Source organism: Lacerta agilis, chromosome 16 (assembly GCF_009819535.1).
Source record: "Lacerta agilis isolate rLacAgi1 chromosome 16, rLacAgi1.pri, whole genome shotgun sequence".
Classification (NCBI taxonomy): domain Eukaryota; kingdom Metazoa; phylum Chordata; class Lepidosauria; order Squamata; family Lacertidae; genus Lacerta; species Lacerta agilis.
The window spans coordinates 33,218,699-33,243,362 of record NC_046327.1 but is presented as its reverse complement, the minus strand read 5'-3'; the positions used below and the strand labels follow the sequence as shown (position 1 = coordinate 33,243,362).

The 24,664-nt window shown below is 48.7% G+C and overlaps 1 protein-coding gene across 1 annotated transcript; it reads left to right on the top strand.

Annotated features, from left to right (window-relative positions):
* Window positions 1–434: 434 nt before the first annotated feature.
* Window positions 435–21,283, top strand: IL27RA (interleukin 27 receptor subunit alpha). The gene is given in 20 exon segments (XM_033173862.1): window positions 435–531; window positions 1,396–1,528; window positions 2,994–3,163; window positions 6,241–6,398; window positions 7,606–7,723; window positions 7,726–7,758; window positions 9,330–9,359; window positions 9,362–9,408; window positions 11,239–11,266; window positions 11,842–12,036; window positions 14,756–14,898; window positions 14,901–14,958; window positions 15,674–15,775; window positions 17,459–17,510; window positions 17,512–17,621; window positions 18,669–18,770; window positions 18,773–18,796; window positions 19,235–19,325; window positions 19,473–19,587; window positions 20,753–21,283. Coding segments are annotated over 20 exon segments (1,968 nt in total). The 3' UTR covers window positions 20,915–21,283.
* The last annotated feature ends 3,381 nt before the right edge of the window (window positions 21,284–24,664 follow it).

Below are 24,664 nucleotides of genomic sequence, written 5' to 3'. Positions count from 1 at the left end.
CACTTGGCTGTAGCATTTGTGTGACTATCCCAGCTACGTGCGAGTGGCTGGTGGCATAGATCTTTAATGCCGTGAGTCTAAAATTTTGGGGACGCAAACCAGCTTGGGCACCACAGTTTGTGATGCGAATTAGCTAGGCCGGTGTGATATCACCAACATCAAGCTTGTCCGGGGACTAAGCTCTCTCAGAATGGAAGAAGACAGGTGAAGCAGTGGATTACAGGTATCTGGAGGAAGTGGTGGTGCTGGAGACAGATGAGGGAATAAGGGGAAGGGAGATAATGTTTAGAATCAGGGGGATGTGAGAGGGCGGGGGAGCACGGACAGGAAAGGCTGTGAGCTCTTGGGGGAGAGTCCAGGAGTCAGGGAGGCAGACAGAGCAGGGAGTGTTTGAGAAGCAGAGAAAACAGAGGAAAACAGTAAATGGTGGAAGCATGAAGGTGCAGGCTAAGGAGAAAGCAGGGCTAAGGCCCAGAGACAGCAGGGGCCTGTGTGGTATTGGCCGGAAGGAAGTGGAGATGCTGAGGAGGTGTATGTGGTGGGGAGCTGTGGGTCAGAAATGCCACCCACCCATATCCCTTCCCATAAAATAGTAACATACAAAAACACACACACCCAGTTCAAATTGCCATAGATTGTTTAATTAGCCACAGGTCTGGGAGAAGAGGGATGTTTTTGCCTGGCACCTAAATATATGCAATGAAAGTGCCAGGCGAACCTCCCTGGGGATAGCATCCCACAAATGGGGAGCCACTGCAGAAAAGCCCCCTTGTTTTATTCTGGAGTCTTTTGGGGGGGGTGTTGTAAACCCCTTTGAGATTCGTTTTTAATATAATAATAATAATAATAATAATAATAATAATAATATAATACCACCACCAATTGGGGGGGGAATGCCACCTAGAAATTCCATTGTGGTGACTGCCTCTAGCTTTAAGTGTCATTTGGGGATTAGCTTATACAGTGTAACCTCGGTTTTCGACTTCTGAAACGTTCAAAAACCGAGGAGCGACAGGCGGTCGGCCAAATCCATTGAGAAGATTGAAAAACACACAGCAGAAGCCGTTTGACTTCCGAGGTGCGTTCGAAAACGGAAGCAATTACTTCTGGGCTTTCAGCGTTCAGCTTCCGAAACGTTCAGCTTCCGAGAGGCTCGAAAACTGAGGTTCCACTGTATATTGGAGGTGTTTTAATGATGTTTTATTGCTCTGTCACTTGTTGTTTGCTGCGCTCATCTCCTTTGGGGAAAAAGGGCAGGATAGATATGTAACAAACAAACAAACTGGTAATTCTGTCTGGACAACTAGCATCACTTCCCTTGAATTTAATAGTACAGATAATGACTGTGTTTTCTGTGGCTTGAGTGCTGATTTTGGAATATGTCTTTATTTGTAGGTGATCCTGATGCCCCCACGGACCTGAAATGTTACCATTCAGTGCCCAGCAATAATATGAACTGCAGTTGGTCCACCAGGGAGCCTCCAGATGCTAATACTACCCATGTCCTCTACTATAAGAGCCTTAAATTGTAAGCAAGGCATTATCTGTGTTTCCCTGTGCTGATCCCAGTCCCAGAGAGCCTGTGGATTTTGGCATGAAAGAGGCAAAACTTCCAAAATGTCAGGCAGATTTTGCTTTGTGTGTGTGTGAGAGAGAGAGAGAGAGAGAGCGCGCATTGGTGACTGCGTGTGCTTGGGTGGCAATACTCGCATTGCGCTGCAACTTCCTCACTCTATGTAGCCGTGTTGGTCTCAAATGCCATTTCAGCATTCTTCAGGGAGGCAAAAGGGCTTCTACCAAGGTCCTGTCAGCAAAAGAAAGTCACTGCATTGATTGATAGAGCCTTCCAGGAACTTTCTGAAACACCGAGATACCCATTGTTCTCCTGTTACCTGCCTGGACGGAGTTGTCTGCCATTATGCTTCAGGCAGCTTTGCAAATAAGTCCAGAATCATTAGCCCCAGACCTTGTTTTTTAACTAAACCTGTCTCCTCACCCATCACTCTATTGGCTGGCCTCACTGTGAATCAGAAAGTCACCTGCTGAAAATCTCACGTCTGCTTGAACTCACCAAGAAGTGAAGAAGTGTGCATGCACACGAAAGCTCATACCAATAACAAACTTAGTTGGTCTCTAAGGTGCTACTGGAAAGGATTTTTTTTTATTTTGTTTCGACCATGGCAGACCAACACGGCTACCTACCTGTAACTTGAACTCACCAGGTACCCTTAGGCAAGCTAGAACCCATTGAGCCCCACACCTGCAGTATGGAGACAATAGTAGTGCTCTGATCTACAACATTAAATTTATACCTCCTAATTCCTCAGATACCCTATTACTCGGAGTGAAGGTGTTAAGGTGACTTTAACAATCTCTGCTTATAGACCACCTCCAGGCCGGTCAGGAATTAAGCTTCTGTTGTCCATTGTTCATTATGACCTTGCTCTGTGTCTTTGCATGGGGCAATCACTTACTTCCTACTTACATCTCCAAATTCTTGATTATTTGTTCACAAACTATCCACATTTGCCTGTTGCTTACCTTTTAAAAAGGTAAGTTGAATATTGTACTGCTCTTTGTTTGTAGATGAATTAGCATTGGATTTTTATTTAGTAGGCATTCCTAGTCATTCAGAAAGCAACTGTTCTCTGAAATTTGTGGCAGTGCTGTATATTTATTTATATATCACCGATTTAATTATTAATTAATTAATTAATTAATTAATTAATTACTTGTAGCCAACACAGAGACATGTGTATGAAAATGCATAATCTTGGGAGACCAAATTTACAAATTCCACACTCAGAACAAAACAAATTCATTTTACATAACTCTTTGTTCTGAATTGGAATGGAGCATTTGCAGGATTTTTGTGGGAAGGTTTTGCAAGGAATGGTAAGTCCTGGGCAATATATTGTATAACTAAGGAGTTGCAAATACTCACTTTTGATTCATACTGTAATTGCCTTTCCTCTTTCTGCCTCTTTCTCTAGACAACCTGACAAACCCCCCATGCGTGGAGCTCCGGGCAAGCAGAACTGGTTGCTTATTGAAAGGGAAAACCTGACACAGGGGGACGACTACAGTGTTTGGGTGGAAACCAATTGCAGCATGGCTGGGATTGCAACTTCCGCTAAGTTAAACTTCAGCCTGGATGAAATAGGTGAGAGAAAATAGGTGCAGAGTGCTTTGGGGGAAGGGTCTAGATCATGGGTAGACAAACTAAGGCCCGGGTGGACTTGTAATCCGGTGAACTGGGTTCGCATCCCCGCTCTTCCACATGCAGCTGCTGGGTGACCTTGGGCTAGTCACACTTCTTTGAAGTCTCTCAGCCCCACTCACCTCACAGAGTGTTTTGTGGGGAGGAAAAGAAAGGAGAATGTGAGCCACTTTGAGACTCCTTCGGGTAGTGATAAAGCAGGATATCAAATCCAAACTCTTCTCTTCTTCTTCTTCTTCTTCTCAATCCGGCCCATGGATGGTCCGGGAAACAGCATGTTTTTACATGAGTAGAATGTGTACTTTTATTTAAAATGCATCTCTGGGTTTTTGTGGGGCATAGGAATTCGTTCATTTTTTCCTTAAAATAGTCCGGCCCCCCACAAGGTCTGAGGGACAGTGGACCGGCCCCCTGCTGAAAAAGTTTGCTGACCCCTGATCTAGATAAACTTGCAGATGAGGATAAAAAATATACTAAAAATAGTAAGGTAAAGAAGGTAAAGGCTCTCTGGATGGTTAAGTCCAGTTGAATTTGACTATGGGGTGTGGCACTCATCTCACTTTCAGGCTGAGGGAGCCAGCATTTGTCCACAGACAGCTTTATGTGTCATGTGGCCAGCATGACTAAACCACTTCTGGTGCAACAGAACACTGTGACGGAATCCACAGTGCACAGAAACGCCATTTACCTTCCCGCCACAGCGGTTCCTATTAATCTACTTGCACTGGTGTGCTTTCGAACTGTTAGATTGACAGGAGCTGGGACAGAGCAACAGGAGCTCAACCTGTCATGGGGATTCAAACCACCAACCTTCTGATTGGCAAACCCAAGAGGCTCAGTGCTAAAAAATATTACCAGTGTGCTTGCTCACTTGTGTGTATCAGTGCAGGCTCAGTGTCAGCATCAGGTAACTCTTGGCAGTTGCTGAGACCCCAGCAGGGGACCTGGTAGCAATGCTGGCCTTCGTCCCCAGAACTAAACAGCTCGGCCTGTGAGTCACCACTTCCTACAATGCCTAAAAACCTAAACTGATGTAGCATCACTGTGGGGTATTGTTAGGAATTCAGGATGCCACCCACTTCCCCACCTTGTGGATGGGGGACCAGTGATGTGGAGAGAGCACTCTGCCAAGGGCCATCTCACACCTGGAGCTGATCTTGCATCTGTGTGGTATAGGCAGGGGCGTCGTAGGGTGGGGGCGGTGGGGGCGGGCCGCCCCTCGTGCCGCCCCTAGGCGGGTGTGTGCGGTGCTGCTGCTCCCGGGGTGACGGAGGGAGCGGCGGCGCGTCCCACCACTCCCATGCGCCGCTGCTCCCTCCGTCACCCCGGGAGCAGCAGCGCTGCACGGACGAGGCTCCCCAAGCCCCCGCCCGGCATACCCCAGGGCGGGGGCGTCGCTGCGCGCGCTGCGTCATAACACACGCCAGCGATGCCCCGCCCCCGGGGATGCCGGGCGGGGCGTCGCTGCGCGCGCGTGCGTCATGACGCACGTGCAGCGATGCCCCGCCCCGGGATGCCGGGCGGGGGCTTGGGGACATCGTCGGGCTACAAAAGCCCCGAAGCCGCAGCCTGGCAGCCCTTTGCGCTGTGGCTGCGGCTTCGGGGCTCTATGTAGCCCGACAATGTCCCCAAGCCCCCGCCCGGCATACCGCAGGGGCGGGGGCGTCGCTGCGCGTGCGTGCGTCATGACGCACGCGCAGCGATGCCCCGCCCCCGGGGATGCCGGGCCGTCGCCGCGCGTGCGTGCGTCATGACGTCATGACGCACGCACGCGCTGCGTTGCCCCGCCCCCCAGGGTGCCCCTTGGCTTCCCGCCCCGGGCAGCCAAGGGGCTAGGAACGCCCCTGGGTATAGGACAGCTTGAATAGTGGGTGTTATGCTGCGATAGAGGATCACGCCTGCAGATTCCACAGTGATGTCACGAGCTGTGAAATTCCAGTCATCTCGTGGTGGTGTAGTGGTTAAGAGCGGTAGACTCATAATCTGGTGAACCGGGTTCACGTCTCCGCTCTTCCACATTGCAGCTGCTGGGTGACCTTGGGCTAGTCACACTTCTCTGAGTCTCTCAGCCCCACTCACCTCACAGAGTGTTTGTTGTGGGGGAGGAAGGGAAAGGAGAATGTAGCCGCTTTGAGACCCCTTTGGGTAGTGGATAAAGCGGGATATCAAATCCAAACTCTTCTTCTTCTTCTTCTTCTTCTTCTTCTTCTCTTCTTCTTCTTCTCTTTTCTATTGTTAAAAAAAAAAATATGGCAACTTGTATCCCTAATACCTTTGACACTTGAAATTATGTGGCATTCCAGCCCATCAAGTTATCTCTAGTTCTGTGACACTCACTTCTTCACTGCATTCAGTCCTGGGTGTGCTTTCTCAAAAATGTGTGCACAAATCCTGTAAGTAGACTAAATTGCGAAAGTGAATCAAATGCAGTATCTCATGATGCATTTTTGCTTGTTTGGTTTTGGCCTCCCAATATTTGGATTCTGAAAGAGTTTAGAACACCTTGAAAAGTCACCGCGCTAACTGCAGAAGTCCACCGAATCTCTCCCTGACTTTTGAGAAAAACCCTAGACTGCTTCCTCCGATTCATAAGAAACCAGTAACTTTAGTAATAAAAACAAACAAACAAAATCCTTCCAGTAGCACCTTAGAGACCAACTAAGTTTGTTCTTGGTGCATGCACACGAAAGCTCATACCAAGAAAACTTAGTTGGTCTCTAAGGTGCTACTGGAAGGAATTTTTTATTTTGTTTTGACTATGGCAGACCAACACGGCTACCTACCTGTTTTAGTAATAAAAACAGTGGAAGTGGTGATGTGGAATTGCAGGCCACCTGCTCTGTGAACATGCTGAACCTTGATCTTAATCCTCAGCATTTGTTTCCTGGGTTTTGTTTAGAGTTTGTTGTTATAGCATAGTTACGGCTCCATTCCTGATGCTTAGAGTGGAGAATGGGAAGTGGGATTGAAGCAACCACGGTTCTTGTGCCTGAGGCCTTTCTCTGCTCTGCTTCTTTCAGTGAAGCCTGCTCCTCCTGATCTGGAGCCTGTGGTGTTTGAGTCCTCTGTCGCTACAGTGAGATGGAAGAACCCTCACTGGTCTGAAGCTCTTCATCATCACCAGCCGCTCACCTGTGCCCTTCGATACAAGATGTCCAAGGACCATAGCTGGACCTATGTGAGTCTGTTTGGTCTGGATGCATGTGTCTGTTTCCCCATCCCACCAGCTGTTATCCAGCTTGTATTCTGCAACCTGAGGAGTCTGAGACAATTATGGCTGTTCGGCACATCACAGCAACAAACCTGGCAGACCAAGCATGCTCTCCGTGGGTGCACCTTGAAATGATTTGAGAAGAAAGCACAAACAGAGACCTCAGTGGAAGTTAAACAACTTCCCAAACTGGAACAGAACCCAGGAGTCTCAGCTCCAATTGTTTGGAGTTACTCATTACTTTCCTTCTCAGTGATAAAAAATAACTTCTTCTTCTTCTTCTTCTTCTTCTTCTTCTTCTTCTTCTTCTTCTTTCTTCTTCTCTTTCTTCTTCTTCTTCTTCTTTCTTCTTCCTCTTCTTCTTCTTCTTCTTCCTCTTCTTCTTCTTCTTCTCCTCCTCCTCCTCCTCCTCTTCCTCCTCCTCCTCCTCCTCCTCCTCCTCCTCCTCCTCCTCCTCTTCTTCTTCTTCCCCCCTTTTCCCCTAAGAGGGGCTCAAGATGGCTTACAAATAAAAATAAGAACAGAAAAAAACAGAAAAAACACATTAAAAACCAATTAAACATTGATAGAATTAAATTTATCGATTTTCCTATCTATTTAAACCATACAATTAATTTCTGTAGAAATAGCATGGCACCAGCCCTTTCATTAAAAGCCGTCGGTTTCAAAAGCCTGTTGGAACAATAAAGTCTTCACTAGCCGGCAGAAAGAGACAACAAGGAAGAGGCAGTCTGGCTTCTCTAGGGAGGGAGTTCCACCATTGTCTGGAGCAGCCAGCGCCGAGAAGGCCCTGTCCTGTGACCCCACCAAGTGTGCTGAGATGGTGGTGGGACAGAGACAAGGGTGTTCCCAGGACAGGTTCGTAGGAGGGAATATGGTCTCCTAACACCTCACTCCCTGTGCTCTCCTGCATCTGCTCCACGCTAAACTTCCTGCTGTTCTGATGAACGTTTATGTTGATGATTTTTGTTTTGTTTGTTTTTATTTTATTATTTGAAGTAGAGTGTATCAGCATAGCAACAATAGCAGGAGAAAATGGGGGTGGGGTGGATGTTGTTTTACCTGATTTGTGAGATGTTTCCTATAGATTCTTACTTTAAAAGAGGAATATAACTGCTACTTCTATTACTACAATGAATAATAAGAGTGATAATAATGATAATGTCTTTCCCAGCTGAGTGAGGAGCATGTAGAACAGCAAGGGCATGACCTCGAGGACCTGAAGCCATTCACTTCCTACAAGGTGCAGGTACAATGCATTCCAGAAACGAGAAAAGGTTTCTGGAGTGAATGGGTTCTTCCCAGACCTTCGTAACCCCGGAGGCAGGTAAGTACAGCCCTGGAAGGGATGCAGGTGGCGCTGTGGTCTAAACCATTGAGCCTCTTGCGCTTGCTGATCATAAGGTCTGCAGTTCGAATCCCCGCGACGGGGTGAGCTCCCGTTCCTCTGTCCCAGCTCCTGCCACCTAGCAGTTCGAAAGCATCCCAGTGCAAGTAGATAAATAGGTACCACTGCGGCGGGAAGGTAAACGGCATTTCCGTGTGCTCTGGTTTCCACCATGGTGTTCCGTTGCGCCAGAAGCGGTTTAGTCATGCTGGCCACATGACCCGGAAAGCTGTCTATGGACAAACGCCAGCTCGCCTGATAGCGAGATGTGTGCCACAACCCTATAGTTGCCTTTGACTGGACTCAACCATCCAGGGGTCCTTTACTGTTACCTTTTACCTTCAGTTCAGTAACAGTTCAGTACCAGAATTTCATGTTATGTTGGACTTCAGTTTCTTCCTAGCAGTCTGATGTAAATGTGCTCTCATTATGGTCCCTCCTCTTCTCCTTCTCTTTCCTTGAGGAAACATTCTGTCTCTAGAGAGCCAGTGTGGTGTAGTGGTTAAGAGCGGTAGACTCATAATCTGGTGAACCGGGTTCGCGTCTCCGCACCTCCACATGCAGCTGCTGGGTGAGCTTGGGCTAGTCACACTTCTTTGAAGTCTCTCAGCCCACTCACCTCACAGAGTGTTTGTTGTGGGGGAGAAGGGAAAGGAGAATGTTAGCCGCTTTGAGACTCCTTCAGGTAGTGAAAAGCGGGATATCAAATCCAATTCTTTCTTTATAGACGATGCGCTAACATTACAGCAGGAGCTTGGCTGATACACTTGTTTTCAAACACCTGTTGGTCACATGCAAATCTCACATTTTTGAGACGTGCACTTGAAAATCATAGGTGTACAACTGAAAAATAATATGTAAATGTGCGGAGAGGCCATTGTATAAGGAATTGACTTTGTACTCTCAGACATTACCGGTATGTGGAATGGTTGGGGTTGGGATACTGAATTCCAAAGTTGGAAGGCAACTTGGAGGCAGTGGCGGAGCGCAGACAGGTGCGTGGCGTGCTGCCCGTAGGGGTGTGGCGCCCTGCGCAGGCTGGGGACCAGCTGCAATGGCACCCCTCCAGGATCATGCTGCCAGGGGTGGTACGCTCCCCCGCACTCCTCTTCCTCCGCCAGTGCTTGGAGGTCTTCTGGTCCACCCTGCCCGATGACCCCATTTCAATGCATGTTTCACAGCGCAGGCTGCAGCCTCGGAATGTGACAAGGGGGCTGTCCAGCATTTGCTTAAATATCCAGAGCCCACCAACTCCTTAGGCAGGTAATTATGGGATTCAAGATTCTGTTCATCTTTGGGGGAACGGGTTCCAAGCAGCAAAATTGGAGTATAAAGCTGATCATTACTAAATTAACATTGTGCATTTTGTTTCTATCTGCATGGAAAAAGTCAATTGTGCATGGTGCCTATTCATTTGTTTCTTGGACTTATTCTTTGAGGAAAGCACCTGCGATTGTCCAGCTGCTCTGCTAGCTCTCACTAACCACCTGTTGCATCTCTGTTACCTTTAGCTCCACTGGGTCAGGTAGACGTGTGGCAAAAAGTGGTGTTTCTGATAAAGGTGTTCCAAGTCGCCTCCTGCTGTGGAAGGTAAAGTGAACCTTGCTGGTCTCCTTTTTACATACACAGGGGATGAATGAAAATGGAATTTTAAAGAATTTTCACAGGATTGAGGAGCCTTGGAGTGTACAATACACAGAGCCTTTGGGCAAATGAGCAGACATACACTCCCTGCTATTGGCTGTGGGGGGGGGGAACCTGAAGTTTATTTAGTTTAACTGAATTAACATCTCCCCTGAGCTGTAATGGCTCTCTGTGCTCAGCTTTTGGTCATATTAGTGTCTGGGAACTGATGGCGCTACACGACCACAGACTGCTAGCAAATATGCTGAGCTTTGCAGCAAAACAAAGTTACTCTGCTGTCAGACAACAGGGACATTAGCAAATCATGGTCACTTCCTCTTACCGGTAGGACTGGTGCACTGTTTTTTAATTACTGCTGCTTGGGGGTTTAGTATGGGGCCAGAAAGTGGCATTATAAATATGGTTTTCTTTTCTTTTTTTCTTAAGGGAGCTTTGTGTTTGCAGGCCCAGAAGCAAATTCTAATCAGGTTTGCTTTAGATCTGACCTCGCCATAACCCGCATGCGTTTGGCCTGCATCTATGATTCTGTGTTTAGATTCCTGCATTGCAGGGGTTAGACTAGATGCCCCTTGGGGGTCCCTTCCAACTCTACAGTTCTGTGATTCTGTAAGAGGAATGCATACTTTTGCCAAGTTTGCCGATTGCCACCTGTAAATTGATGCGCCATAAATGTCTGTGGTGCACTCACGGCCTATCAAACGAAACAACAGGAAAAATACCGCGTAGGATTCTGTCTGATAAAACATACAAAATAATGATGCAGTAGTGAAACTATGAGTCACTCGCGCACATCCTGATGTGCGGTTTCAAAAAATGTTCAATGTGATGCTGAGTTCAGTGGGGTTTAATCCCAAAAAAGAATGCATAAGATTACACAGTGTTAGTTTTAGGAAAGCAGTTCAGCGATAAATACTACAAGTGGGATACTGTCTGTAGTGGTCATTCTGCCATCCCCACACCCTGGTGACCTTCAGGCTTAGCCCCCAGATTCCAGCCATAATGGAGCCACTGTCTCTGGACCTACTTGGCAAGCTTGCTAAGGTATATAAATTTCTTCCAGAACTTCCTTCCCTATAAGGGCTACTGCTCTGGGATATGGGCGAAACACCAAGGCCTCGCCAGTCTTTCTGCAATTGTCCATCTGTTTCTAACAGCTGAGCAGCCTTTCTCAAAGCCTCCTGCAGCGAAGCTGGGGGCAGCTTCTCACCTGGCAACCTTGCTAGAGACCCCGCCGCTGTCCAGAAGCCTGTACATTGAGTCTAAACACCACGAACCTCTTGGGCTTGCCTATCGGAAGGTCGGCGGTTCGAATCCCCACGACAGAGTGAGCTCCCGTTGCTCTGTCCCAGCTCCTGCCAACCTAGCAGTTCGAAAGCACGCCAGTGCAAGTAGATAAATAGGTACTGCCGTGGCGGGAAGATAAACGGTCTTTCCGTGCGCTCTGGGTTCTGTCACGGTGTTCCGTTGTGCCAGAAACGGTTTAATCATGCTGGCCACATGACCGGAAAGCTGTCTGCGGACAAACACCGGCTCCCTTGGCCTGAAGCAAGATGAGCACCACACCCCATAGTCGCTTTTGACTGGACTTTACCATCCAGGGGTCATTTACCCTTTTTTACCTTTACATTGAGGAATTTGGGTTTATAAAAAACCTTATTTTGCCCCCTTTCACTTGCCAGCTTCCTGCCCTTTAGCAACAGCCCAACCTTTTCTTATCATCCCATTCCCTTGCTGAGAGGAGATGCACCCTGTGGACCTTTTGTCCTGTCTTTCCAGTGTGTTAAAGGCACAGGACTTTCCATCTGTACTTAAATAAAAGTAGTTATACTATCCATGACACCTGGCTGCTGTGAGTGTGAGCAGGGACTGCCGTGCAGCTGTGTCCTTTAGTGAGCAGGATCTGTTTGACTGGGTGGGCTTCTTCAGGGTTTTCTTTTTCTTTCTTTTAATAAATAATCGTTATTGATTTAAATTATACACATATACAAAGAATTTACACAGACTTATACAATCTTCTACTACAAAAAGAAAGATTGAAGGGAAAAGGGGGGGACAAAGAAAAACAACAAAAAAGAAGAAAAGACAAAAATATATATAAAAAAAGAAAAAAGTCAAAATTTATTTACATAAAAAAGCGTAATTTTCCTAATTAACACTTGAATAAAAAAAAAAATTCAGATAGAACAAATCTTCCAATCTTCCTCATTATACTATTTACTGTCATTATTCTTTTCGCACAGTTTTATAGTCTTTAATGTCATTCCTATCTATTCAACTAAAAGAAAACAGTATCAGTTATATTCTTCAGGGTTTTCTTCTCCTTTTTCTTTAATAACCTCTTTTTGACCGGAGGAACCTCTGCTCACTTCCCTTTTCCAGCACCAGAGCCAGAAGCAGCTCGGGGTATCGTCCTTGACTACAAAGTTGTTTTCCGGGACCGCGACAAAAACATCACTACGATGGTGTCCCTTTGCTGCCAAGCTGCCCTCCCTCTTTCCGCCGACTACGCCTGGGTATCGGCCCGAAATTCCGTTAAGAATACACTGCCTGCCAACCTCAGCTTGGAACAAACAGGCAAGAGTTGTTGAAAATGCCTTATCAAGGGCCTGCTTGTAAAGGGTCTTTCCTCTCCCACCCCATTTCATGCCTTTTCCGCTGAGACTGGAGGGAGCTTAGTCATCCTCACCCCTGATGGGGAAAGGTGGTGTTGCTGCCCTCTGCGCACCTCCCTGGCATCCTGTTCCTGAGAGAGCACATTGCCTGTCGCCCAAACTCTTGCCAGACCTAATCAGAAAATGCCATCCTATATGCTAATCCTAGCATAGCAATTCAGCTACTTGAGTTCGCTTGGTTTGGAAGTGAGATAGGGCCAAAATTGTGTCGTGCCCTTCATTGCGCTACAACTCCATCGGCCCCAGCAAGCATGGTGAATAATTAGGGATTGCCCGTGGGGGCGGGTTGGGGAGGGGGCGCCCGGTATGCTGGTGGGCTCGTGGGGGCGCCCGGCGCCCTGGCACACTGCGCCACCAGCCCCAATGGATGAGACGGGGCTGGCTAGCCCGTCCCACCCAAGCCTGGCCAGCGCCCCTCCATTTTGGTGCCCTAAGCAATTGCCTAGTTCGCCTAAATGGACGCGCCGGCCCTGAACACCATATCTGGGTGCCCAAGTTGCCCACCCTGCATTAATAGTTTAAAGTACCTTGAAGGTGGAGTTAGGATACAGTGGAACCTCAGGTTGCAAACACTTCAGGTTACGCAAAACCCCGCTACAAACTCCGCTAACCTGGAAGTAGTACCTCGGGTTACAAACTTTGTCCCAGGATGAGAACGGAAATCGTACAGCGGCGGCAGTGGGAGGCCCCATTAGCGAAAGCACGCCTCAGGTTAAGAACGATTTCGGGTTAAGAACGGACCTCCGGAGCGAATTAAGTTCATAACCCGAGGTACCACTGTAATTCAGTGATTCTAAGGAATAACTTTGAAATCAATAGTTACCTGTTCTCCTCAGGATGGGTTTTCTCCTCCAGACAACACACAGATGCAACACCAGAATACTCTGGAATTTCCCCGGTGACTTTCAGGAATTTATCTCCATGTTCTTGATAAACAGAGGTTTATGGGAGTGCAAGCAGGCCAGGCACTCATTTCGTAGAGGAATTCGTAACCTTTTGAACTTTGCCACCTTCCCACACCCTTCACCTATTTCCCCTGTGACTGAACTGTTAGAAAAAATAGGATGTTACAAAAGATAGGTTTTAGCCCATTCAGGCAGTTTTTCATATCATCATGCCTTACTAGTATCATTACCAGCAGTGCCCATAAGACTAAGATGCTGTCAGATAAGGAATTCCTTTGCTGATTTCCCCTTCTGGCTGCCATTCTAAGACTCTGAGTAACTGCATTTGGGCAGAGCTTATTATTATGCATTTTAAGAGGAAACCTGGAAATCCTGATCTTTTTACTCCCTCTCCTTCCCTTCCTCTCCTAAACATGGCTTTGGACTCGAACAAAGCCCCACATCTCCCCGGCCCTTTTTGGTTGCTTTTGGGTTGAGAATGAGATCATTGCTAGCCAACGAAACAAATTGGAGGACGTGCAAGCTTACAGAGTTTAGCTAACATGCTGCCCACATGCTCTCTCACACACCCCTCCAGATCCAGACCAATAAAGTGGGAAAATAGCACGGTCCTTCTGTGCCAGAACGGAGAGACAGCAGCAACCACAAGCTCCCCTTCTGCCCAGGCTTCCCCTTTCCACCAGGCTTGCTTGTTTGTTCCCCACCACCTCTCCATCCTCCACATTTCTCCTATATGTCTGAGGGCCTTCTCTGCAGATTGACCCTAGGAGCCAATTCTCAGTAGCTGATGCTCCTCTTTCACTCTGTTTGGCTCCAATCAGCACAAAGGGTGAGAAGACATCTTCTCAGTGGCTAAGAAGCTCCACTTCCATGCTGATCCTGGATGTGGGGACCAGGTGGAAACTGGCTGCTCTCTTCTGCGCACTAGATGCCTCCCACTTCCCTTCACTGGATTGCCAGTGGTCTGTTGGCATGTTGAAGAGCATGTCAGTTGCTGCAATGCATGTATCGTTTGTTGGCTCAAGAGGTGCCTCTTAAAGTTGAAGAGCTACAGGGTTATATTATATGAATGCACTTTGTATATGCACGCAGCAATGGAGTGGGGGGTGATGACTCCTTGTGGTGTAGTGGTTAAGAGTGGTAGACTCATAATCTGGTGAACCGGGTTCGCGTCTCCGCTCCTCCACATGCAGCTGCTGGGTGACCTTGGGCTAGTCACACTTCTTTGAAGTCTCCCAGCCCCACTCACCTCACAGAGTGTTTGTTGTGGGGGAGGAAGGGAAAGGAGAAAGTTAGCTGCTTTGAGACTCCTTCGGGTAGTGATAAAGCGGGATATCATATCCAAACTCTTCTTCTTGTTGTGGGGCACTTGTCCCCCTGGCACCACCCATGCAGGGAGGTCTGTTGGCTGGCGAATGTCACAAGCAGTGATGCTGTCACAGGAGTCTTCTTGGACTCAGCCTCGAGGGTTCTTTTTCCTGATTTGTTCTTGGGTGCTCTGTATCAGAAGCTTTTTTTAACACCCCCCCCCCAAAAAAAATCCCAAGTGGGGTTACAGATGTGCCAAACCAGTGACGGCAGCACTGGGAAAGAAATGTGTTTCCGCTTTCTGTGCATACGGTAAAGGCATCCCCAAGAACCCATGGCATTGTGCTGGGAAGGTAGCCAACGCCTCCAGAGATGCTCTTAATGACAAACGACTTGGCCTTTCTCCAGATCTTCCTGGCCCCGAGGAAGTCCAGGTGATGGCTGTACCAGGCCTGGGTCTCAGGGTGATGTGGAAGCCCAGTGCAAGCGCTCGGTGGCTTGAGCCTGAGGAGTATGTGGTGGAATGGAGAGAAGAGATCTCCAGCAACCCCACGGACAGTTGCTGAACTGGACACGGAGCCCGAGGGGCGGCAGCAGTGCCCTGTTGAGAGGTGAGTAGTGTGGGAGAGCTCGGGGGGGGGGAGAGAAACTCTCAAGCCAAAGTAAATGTGTTGTTAGTGGTGTGAAATGCAGTTAGCAGACTTGTTGTGATATAGATAGCAGTGTTGAGGGAAGCAGGCTTCCGGTTCTGGTCTGCTTTAATGGAGGCAGCTCCCATGACAGCAAGAGATTGTTGGCAAAGGAAAAAACAAGGATATAGATAGCAGTGTTGGGGGAAATCCATCATTTTTGGCACTGTAGTGGGGGGGGGGAGAGGCAGATTGGTCCTCTTTTCCCCCTGCCATAGTCCCAACAGAAATACTCTCCTCAGAGGATGATGCTCTTTGCTCTTCACTCATGGACTCTGGCAGAGACTTCCCTTAAATTGCAAATAGCATCTTTTGGAGGTACTTTGTGTGTGGGGGGGGGGTCACAACCATGGCTGGGAGATAGTTCTCTTCCATTTACTCGCACCCAGCCCCACAAGTTATCTCAGGTTTTTCCAAATTTGCTGTTCACCTGACCAAAAATGCACAATTCCTCTTTGGGTTCAGAGACAACTGCCCTCCTCTGGATAATCATGTGGGATGCATGGAGTGAAAAGAGACCAGCAACAAACCCCAGATAATGTCTGGCACCACATGGTCTCTGCTCTTGGAGAAAGAGGCTTGCCCAGCTTGTACCTCCTCAGGTGGCCTGACATTGCTTTTGCTCCCCACTCCTCAGGTAACTTCAGAGCAAAGGTGCCATACCTTGTCTGCGTCTATGCTGTGTATGCTCACGGGAGCAGCGCTTCGGTCCCTGTGCGAGCCTACTTCAAAGAAGGAGGTAATCTCGATGGGCAAAGAGAAAGTGGAGGTTGGCAGTGGGATTGGAACAAGGTAGAAACTATCCCTCCTGGTGTATTGGCTTTCTTTTGGCAAGGAAGAGGAGTGGCTTTTAGCTTTCTGGTGTGAGATCCTCTCCCTGTAGTCTTGAAATAGGGCAGTCATCTTGTTTCTGCTCATTCTTCATATGTGGACCTTGCTGTTGTTCCAGCTTGTAGAAAGGGGAGCTTGATATGACTTGGGTCTCCCTTAGCCACGACCCCAACTGTTGTAATAAGATTCCTTCAAAAGTGTATAGAGCTGCTAATTAATGTAATAATATAAATTATTAATTATTATTATTATTATTATTATTATTATTAATACCCCACCTATCTGGGTGGCTCCCAACAGACTATTAAAACACAATAAAACATCAAACATTAAAACTTACCTAAACAGGGCTGCCTTCAGATGTCTTCTAAAAGTCAGATAGTTTTTTTTACTGGACATCTGATGGGAGAGCGTTCCACAGGGCGGTGCCACTACCAAGAAGGCCCTCTGCCTGTGTTCCATGTAACCTCGCTTCTCGCAGTGAGGGAACTGCCAGAAGGCCCTTGGAGCTGGACCTCATTTTCCAGGCTGAACCATGGGGGTGGAGACGCTTCTTCAGGTATACTCAAAATATAATTCTCAAAAGCACATCCGTTTGCAAAGAAAGCTTGTCACGTGCTGTATATTCTTTGCCACGTAAAGCTGAATTTTAACACAGGACCACCAGATATGTGTAAAAAACAGAGGAGTCCAGCGTTATTTTTCATTTTACCTCCAACACCAATTAGAGAAAGGATAAAGTTTACTTAATCTGGACGGCATGTAAAATAATTAGTGTGAGATTTTAATCCCCTCCCACTTCAAAGCAACATAGGCCAAAAAATGAAAGCCTGTCTTCAGCAGATAAGACCAAGCTTTTCTCTTTACAGTCATACCTCATGTTGCGTACGCTCCGTGTTGCGTACGTTCGGGTTACGCACGTCCGCGACCCGGAAGTCCTCCACGGAGCGCGTGCGACGTGCGGGTGTGCAGAAGCGTTTCGCACACTTCGCGCATGCGCAGAAGCGCAAAACCCCGCAAACATCCGGGTTTTTTGTGGATTCACGTTATGTACGCCCGTGTTACGTAGCACGACCTGGAACGGATCACGTACGTAACACGGGGTACTACTGTACTAGTTTTAACCTGTTATATACTGTGGAAGTGGATGTTCCCCAGATTTTCCTGTGGATGTTCCCCAGATTTCCTGTGCATTGTGCTGAGGTTCACCCATAATACAGTGTTAACCTCTGGTTACGAACTTAATTTGTTCCATAGGTCCGTTCTTAACCTGAAACTGTTCTTAACCTGAGGTACCACTTTAGCTAATGGGGCCTCCGGCTGCCACTGTGCCGCTGCTGTGCAATTTCTGTTCTCATCCTGGGGCAAAGTTCTTAACCTGAGGTACTACTTCTGGGTTAGCAGATTCTGTAACCTGAAGTGTTTGTAACCCGAGGTACCACTGTAAGGCACTTTCACTGCAGATCATTGCAAAATGGAGTGTCTTCCATTTGCCTTCCTTACATCACCTGAAAATGAAACCACCCTTGCACTACAATCTCCTGCCATTCTCTTTAGCTGACAGGCCGTCCTCCTTCCTTCTCCTTTCTAGCACCAACAGCTGCTCCCCAGGCACTGCAGGACAGAAGCATTTCACCTACAGCCTCTCATCTCCTGGGAGGAAATTCCACTGGGAGATCGCAATGGACACATCACCCACTACACGCTTTACCTGGGACATCCCACTTTACGGAACGCCAAGGCAAACAGGACCAGTGAGTGACACCTGAGACCGGCAATTCCCAGGTTTGCGGGGAGGAAGGGGCTGGGCCCAAGACCCTCTGAGTTGCCGACACGGAAGTCTTCCTTGCAGCTGACTACATGGTTTTCATCTGGAATCTGCAACCCCTGGATCTCGGGGTTGAAAGATGCATTGAGTGGACCAAGGAAACCAAACCAGGTCCCTACTCTGCGGCATGCAGGTTGCACCAGTCGCAGACTGGTATGCCAATGTGACATCTGGTGCACATGCACTGGGGCTGGGCATGATTGATTCCATGTCTGCACATGGGATTGACCTTCTGCGTAGCCATAGGGCTTTTACCACAGACATACAAGGAGGGAGTAACAGATGGGTGGGTATAAATAATAAAATTATTATTAACTCAGTGGAGCATAAGGGTCATTATCTGCTATCAGTTTCAGTTCAGTAAGGCGTTGTGGTCTAAACCACTGAGCCTCTTGGGCTTGCTGACTGGAAGGTTGGTGGTTTGAATCCCCGCGACGGGGTGAGCTCCCGTTGCTCTGTCCCAGCTCCTGCCAACCTAGCAGTTCGAAAGCACGCCAGTGCAAGTAGATAAATAGGTACCTCTGTGGCGGGAAGGTAAATGGCATTTCCGTGCGCTTTGGCTTCCGTCACGGTGTCTTATTGTGCCAGAAGCGGTTTAGTCATGCTGGCCATATGACCCAGAAGCTGTCTGTGGACAAACATCAGCTCCCACAGCCTGAAGCTAGATGAGCACTGCCCCTCATAGTCACCTTTGACTGGACTTAACTGTCCAGGGGTCCTTTAACTTTACCTTTTAACTTCAGTTCAGTAACAGTTCGGTACCAGAATTTCATGTCATGTTGGACTTCAGTTTCTTCCTAGCAGTCTGATGTCAATGTGCTCTCATTATGGCCCCCATCCCTTCTCCTCCTCCCCCCCCCCCGCCCTGCCAACACACATTGAGATACTGGTCCAGTAAACTCTTGGATGGTGGGTGCAGACTCCCCCCCCCCCGCGCCTATGCTCAGATTATCCACCCCTTTCCTAGTTGCAGTTGGTGCTGCAGAGAGGAGCTACAGTCTCTCGGACCTGATGCCTGGGACTTCCTACCAGCTCTGGATGACGGGATCCACCTCAGCCGGGGAAGGTGTGCCCAGCCTCTGCATCACTTCCACACACCAGGTAGGATTGGCTTCTAGGACTTCTGTTGCTTGAACCAAGCGAAGCCTACTGGCATGCACAAAGGATATGCAACAGCTCCATAAACACAGCAGCCGGAGCCATCTTGAAATGCCTTGATAGGTCTTGGGGAAGCCTCAGTTTTTGCACACAAACCTTTCTTGTGCCTGCAAAGATGCACATGCACAGCCACAGTCATGGGAGATTCATCTGGTAGAGTCAGGGGCCAGCTAATGCCATGGGTCTGGGGCAGGTTTCCCCCATGGATTGGCTCAGTGCTCTCTCTGAAGGCAGCTTTCCATTGTTCCATTGGCCTGAATGGCAGCCATCTAGTCAACATGCAAAAAAGTAAAGCAGTTCACACGGTTTGTTCTGGTTTGACTCTGAACAGTCTGTGCCCAGTGAGGTTCACCTCAGTTTTATCCCCATGATCTCCTGCAGATTCCCACTGGTGGACCCTCCTGGCAGTCCTCCTGTTTCTGGGATTCCTGCTTTTCGTGGCCTTCCTTGTGCTGCTGGTTAATTACAGATGGTGAGTAACAAAAGGCAGAGGTGTGGTGGAGAGGCAGGCTGGCCCGTGCGACATCCTGCCCATCATGTGGCTACTTACCTCCCTCCCCATCTCCTCCTCATTTGCAGCCCCATGTGAAAACTCTAGTCCGCTGTCTCTCCTCTGCAGGGTCCTTGACTTCCGCCGTAAGATCCTGCCTCCGTGGTGCTGGGAGAAGATTCCAGACCCAGGGCACAGTGGTGTTACCCAGAGGATCGATGAGCACAGTGCTGCCCCTGGCATGGTAGGTGTGGGGATAGCCGATGCTTTTGGGCACCAGCTATGGAGCCAGCCTGCGGATGGGACGGCTGATAATTCTGGAGCCCTGCTCCCACCGCGCTGTGAAAAAAGGGTCTGCTGGCTGGAATCTGAAGGTTGAGCTTGTGAGTTCGGATGATGGATGCCTCGTGAGTCTTCTGCGAGCGTCTGTGAGTTTCAAGATGTTCCGTAAAATAAAAGAACTAAACTAAAAGGTGGCCAAAAACTAAGGGCCAAATAAAAGTTTTAAAGTAAAAACGAAAATGAAATAAAGACAACGGAGACTGCAGTCTGGTGGAAGAAGCCTAACGCTACCCTGCGTGGTTGGTTTCAGTTTCTCTTTCTATCTGTGCTTGCCGCGCAACGATGTTCTTACTTGACTTGCCTCGCGCTTTCTCCACACCACAAACAGGGAGCGGCTACTATTTATTAGAAGATCAACCAACATCACAACAAGCATAACAACCAATTACAGACCTGTTAGCGGGCTAAGTTTTGGCGGGAAGAAGATTAACGACCGTTACCATATTTAAAGCTGGAGCCTTTTTGACCCGCGGAGGGATCCAGGCAGCAAGTTGCCTGTCGGATCCCCTTTTTACCCTTCCTTCCAAAGCGGAAGGATATCGTCAAGTAAACATAAACAAACATAGATAACCATAAATGCACCTGGTTAATTAAGGCACTTACAAAACATATTCCCACAGTAGGAAGTCATTGGGTTAAAAACAACAACAACAACAACCCAGATATGTACTGTCTCTGTTTGTGGTGGGAGCAGATGGGAAGGACCTGGTTTCTGGAAAGAACTAGCCATCCCCGTTGCCTCTTCCTCTTCACTTACAGAGCGGACCCAATAAGAACTTGTGCCAGATTTTAAGGCTGATCAACCCATCTTCTAACAGATTGTAACTGATAATATATTTGAATAAATGTGCTTATCTGGAATGCTCTCCCCAGGGAGGTTCACCTGGCACCATTATATATATTTTAGGCGCCAGGTTGAAAATGTGTGAGGCTGCCCTGTATAGGGCAGTTTTAAATGTGTGATGTTTTACTGTGGTTTTTAATTTGCAGGAACCTCCCCAGAATGGCTGGGGCAACCGAGCCAGGCAGGAGGTAAATAAATTATGGTTATTGCATTTGTTTTGCAGGATGCCCTAAGCCAATGCCTTGCCAAGTTCCCAGAAGAGATAGACATGGTTGAGATAAAGGAACCACCCCCAGAAGAGACCATGCCCCTTGCCCCAGTGGAGATCTCTGGCTATGAGAAGCGATTCATGCCCACTTTGGAGGAGCTGCAGAGTCTGGCTTGAGAAGAGAAAAGAGGGCGCCTTTGACCTTTGGAAGACCAATGGGAGAGTGGGGACCTGAAGCTTACTCCTACAGCCGCTGGATCTCTGCCTGGACCAGGATAAGCAACCTGCACTCCTGCATTTGTTCTTCAGCCTTGGACGTACTGTAGGAAAAGTGCACTGCCAAATTCTTTGGCTACCAGAGCATCTCATTTGCCATGGATCAGAGGGCGGAACTGTTGGTTACAGCCCCAGGTGCTCTAACAGGTGCTTGTGGCTTCAAAACAGCCACAGAGAAATCCCTGGGGAGGAGGAAGCACAATGAATTTGTGGGCCGAGTCTGGATCTTCCTCAAGGCTCCCTGGTGTTAAGCTGTTGCTACTTGGCTCGGTTTTTTTTTTTTTTTTGGCCATCTCAGCTGTTTGATCTCCACCTGGATGCTGGAGCCATGGTGTCAGTGGGGGGGGTGGGGTTGGTTGTTCCTTCCTTAAGCAGAGGCATATTTCATCTCATTGGGGGCCAGTAGCTCAAAAGTGCAAAGCAGGGGTGAAGGAAGGGGTTGGGGTGGCGGTCCGCCCCGGGTGTAATCCGTGAGGAGGGTGACAAAAAGGCACACTGTGGGGGGGCTCGCCCCGCTGCCCCCATGCATGGTAGATTCCCCCCACAGCTTGGCCCCCCCGGTGCATGGCATGACCGCCACTCCAGGTGCCCATGCAGCTAACTGGACAAGGATTGCACTGGTCGGTTGAGAAGCCAGTGGGTTGTTCGGGTAGAAGTCTTTGGGGTCGCCACAAATCACACTTCTTGGCTGTTGGATGACCAGATGGTCCCCAACTCCTGCCTTGGGACCAAGGAGAGGGGAGGAGTTGGCCCTCCGAAATCCTTTCTGCTCACCCTGGCAGGGTTGAGCTTCCTAGAGGGACAGAGCCATAGCAAAGAGCGACAACAGATCCCCGGGAGCGGGCAAAAAAAGCCCTCGAGAGAGCCAGTGTGGTGTAGTGGTTAAGAGCAGTAGACTTGTAATCTGGGGAACCGGGTTCGTGTCTCCACTCCTCCACATGCAGCTGCTGGGTGACCTTGGGCTAGTCACACTTCTTTGAAGTCTCTCAGCCCCATCACCTCACAGAGTGTGTTGTGGGGAGGAAGGGAAAGGAGAATGTTAGCCGCTTTGAGACTCCTTTGGGTAGTGAAAAGGGGATCAAATCCAAACTCTTCTTCTTCTTCTCGATTCCTGCACTTATTTTGCATCCAGAGGTGCATGCGCTCCAGGACGCAGTGAGTGGATCTGGGCTGGATCAGTACTTTAGATGTGGGTGAGAAGAAGAAGACGAAGTAGAGGAGTTTGTTTTGTATTGCCGTGGGAACAGAGGGTGCCAGCATGGAGTAAGGCAGCGAGAAGGGATTTGGGTAGGTGGATAGGGAAACAGGAGAGCAGAGGCCTTTGTATTCCCAGTGACTCCATTGTGCCAGAGACCGGGCACTCTTTCCGGTGCTGGGCAGGGTCTCCAAACCATGTGCAACCCAGCAAGTGGGGCGCGTTTAGGGTGATGCTGCCTTTTTTGGCTGTGAACCCATTTAAAGCACACACACCCCAAGAATCCTGAGAGGTGTCTCTCCATGCCTGCCCTGAGCCATCAATATGGGTGGGGGGACACAAAACTATTTCCGCACTGGGTACCACCTGACCTTGCTACACCTCTGGCGCAAAGCACACACTTTTCTTGCAGAAGGTTCCTGATTCAATCTCCAGCCTCTCCAGGCAGGACTGGGAATGTCCCGTCTGAAACCCCAGAGAGGCACTGCAGATTAACTGAGCTAGATGGGCCAGTGGTCTGACTCAGCTTCCTGTGTTGTCCTATCAGTGTATCCAGCTGTTCTAGAAGCAAAACCCACACAGCCGTAGCCCCAAGGCAGCAGAATGCCAAAGTGAAAGAGGAAGAAATGCTGCTTTCTTCTGGGAAGGGCTATAAACAGCTCACCTTTGGGTGGGGCCTGGTTCCCCTGCCCAGAGTAACTGGTACTTCTGACTTTCGTTAGGTTGTTTTTTTTGTTTTTAAAAAAAACGTTTTGGTGGGTTATTTTTTTTTAAGATTTGCTTTTATATCTTTGGTTTTGTGTCTTGTAAGCTGCTTTTGAAGTTTTTCCTTGAAAAGCAGCATGGACATACATTAAAAGGTGCCTTGTGCTTAAGGCAGTGGGTTAGGAAACCACCTGAGAGGTGCTCCCTGGATGGATAGAGTAGAGGTGGAGATTGAATTGGGGTGGCCTCCCCTGTCCCTGCAATGGACAGCTGTATTTCACACTTGATGGGGAACACAGCTAACACAACTTGCAGCCCAGCTCACCTGGAAGATTGTCTATGCAAGATGGTGTCCTTACCAAGAAAGGTGTGGAGAAGGGGAAGCCTACAGTTACACCCCGCCTGCTGCTACATTTCACGTGGTGCCTCTGTAAGACAGTCACATACTTTCTTGTAGTAACTTTTGGCAGATCTGGTTCAAGTTTAACAGGTGCAACAACTCCCATTCCCCCACCAGGGGGCAGGAAAGCTCAGGGTGCTTTGGATACTGACAAGTTACAGCTGCTTTATCAAGTTTTTGGGGGTATGTTTGGTTTTGTTTTTAAAATAAAAATGCCTCCCTCTCTGCCCCCCAAGCCACTGGATTCCTGTTTCATTGCTTGTCTTGTGTATTCTGCAATGACCCGCCCCCCCCCTTCCAAATTTGTGTGTAATTTTGCAGCCTCGCATGCCTCCGATTACAAATGGCAGCAATTTCCTTTGCGCCAATTCAGTGGCGGTGCTTCATGCTCTGGCACGGGGGCGGAGAGCAGGCGGGGGCGGGGCTGGTGCGCGTTCTGGGGGCAGGGCCCGCCGCCTGCGGGGGCATGGCGCCCAGCATGGGCAGGGGGGCAACCGCGATGGAACCCCACCGGGATCACACTGCTGGGGGCAGTGCCAGGGGCATAGCAAGGGGAGCGTAGGGGGCGGGTTGACCCATGTTCCATAATGGAGGGGGTGACAAATTATCAAGGAACAATTACTGCCCTACTAGGGCGGTTCATAAAAAAAAACTTTTTAAAAAAATGCCTGCTCCAAAGGTCTTATCTTAATATACTAGGGATTATATAGCTATATGAAATTTCATGCATATCGGTTAATATCTTGGGGGCCCCCCCCGCCCCCCTCTTCCTCCGTCAGTGCACCAATTGAAGGACTGATCAGAAGGGAATTGGCCCACGTTCCCCGTGCATGCAGAGTTGGGGGTGCAGCCTCTGGCTCTTGTAGAGCCCACCTTTGGGCAGCTGCATGCAGTTCCCTCTTCCCTTGAGAGCAGCTCCCCCCCATCCCCCTTGTAGAAAGTTCTGTGGATATAAAAGAGGCAGCTTCTTTCTGTTCAGGTGGGTCTTATCTGAGCATCCCTTAGTTTATGTGTGTGACAGATACTTCGTACACCCACTTGCTGCTACCTGCACAGTCAAGGCAGCTTAGAACCCATTGAGCGCAGTTGTATTTGGTTGTGTTTCCTACCTACAACTTTTAGTGTGCGGATTTTTGCATCTGACACACAATTCTCCATTTTGAGGGCGGTTTCCCTACCAGCCATGTAGAATTAAACATCTTCACCCCCCCCTGCCAAAAGAGCCACTACCCTTCGCTTGACTTGGGACTGATTCAGGCCATGGGCTTTTGCTGTGTGTTTGTACCACAGTTTGCAGTGGTAAATACATAGCTGTCAACTTTTCCCTTTTCTTGCGAGGGATCCTATTCGG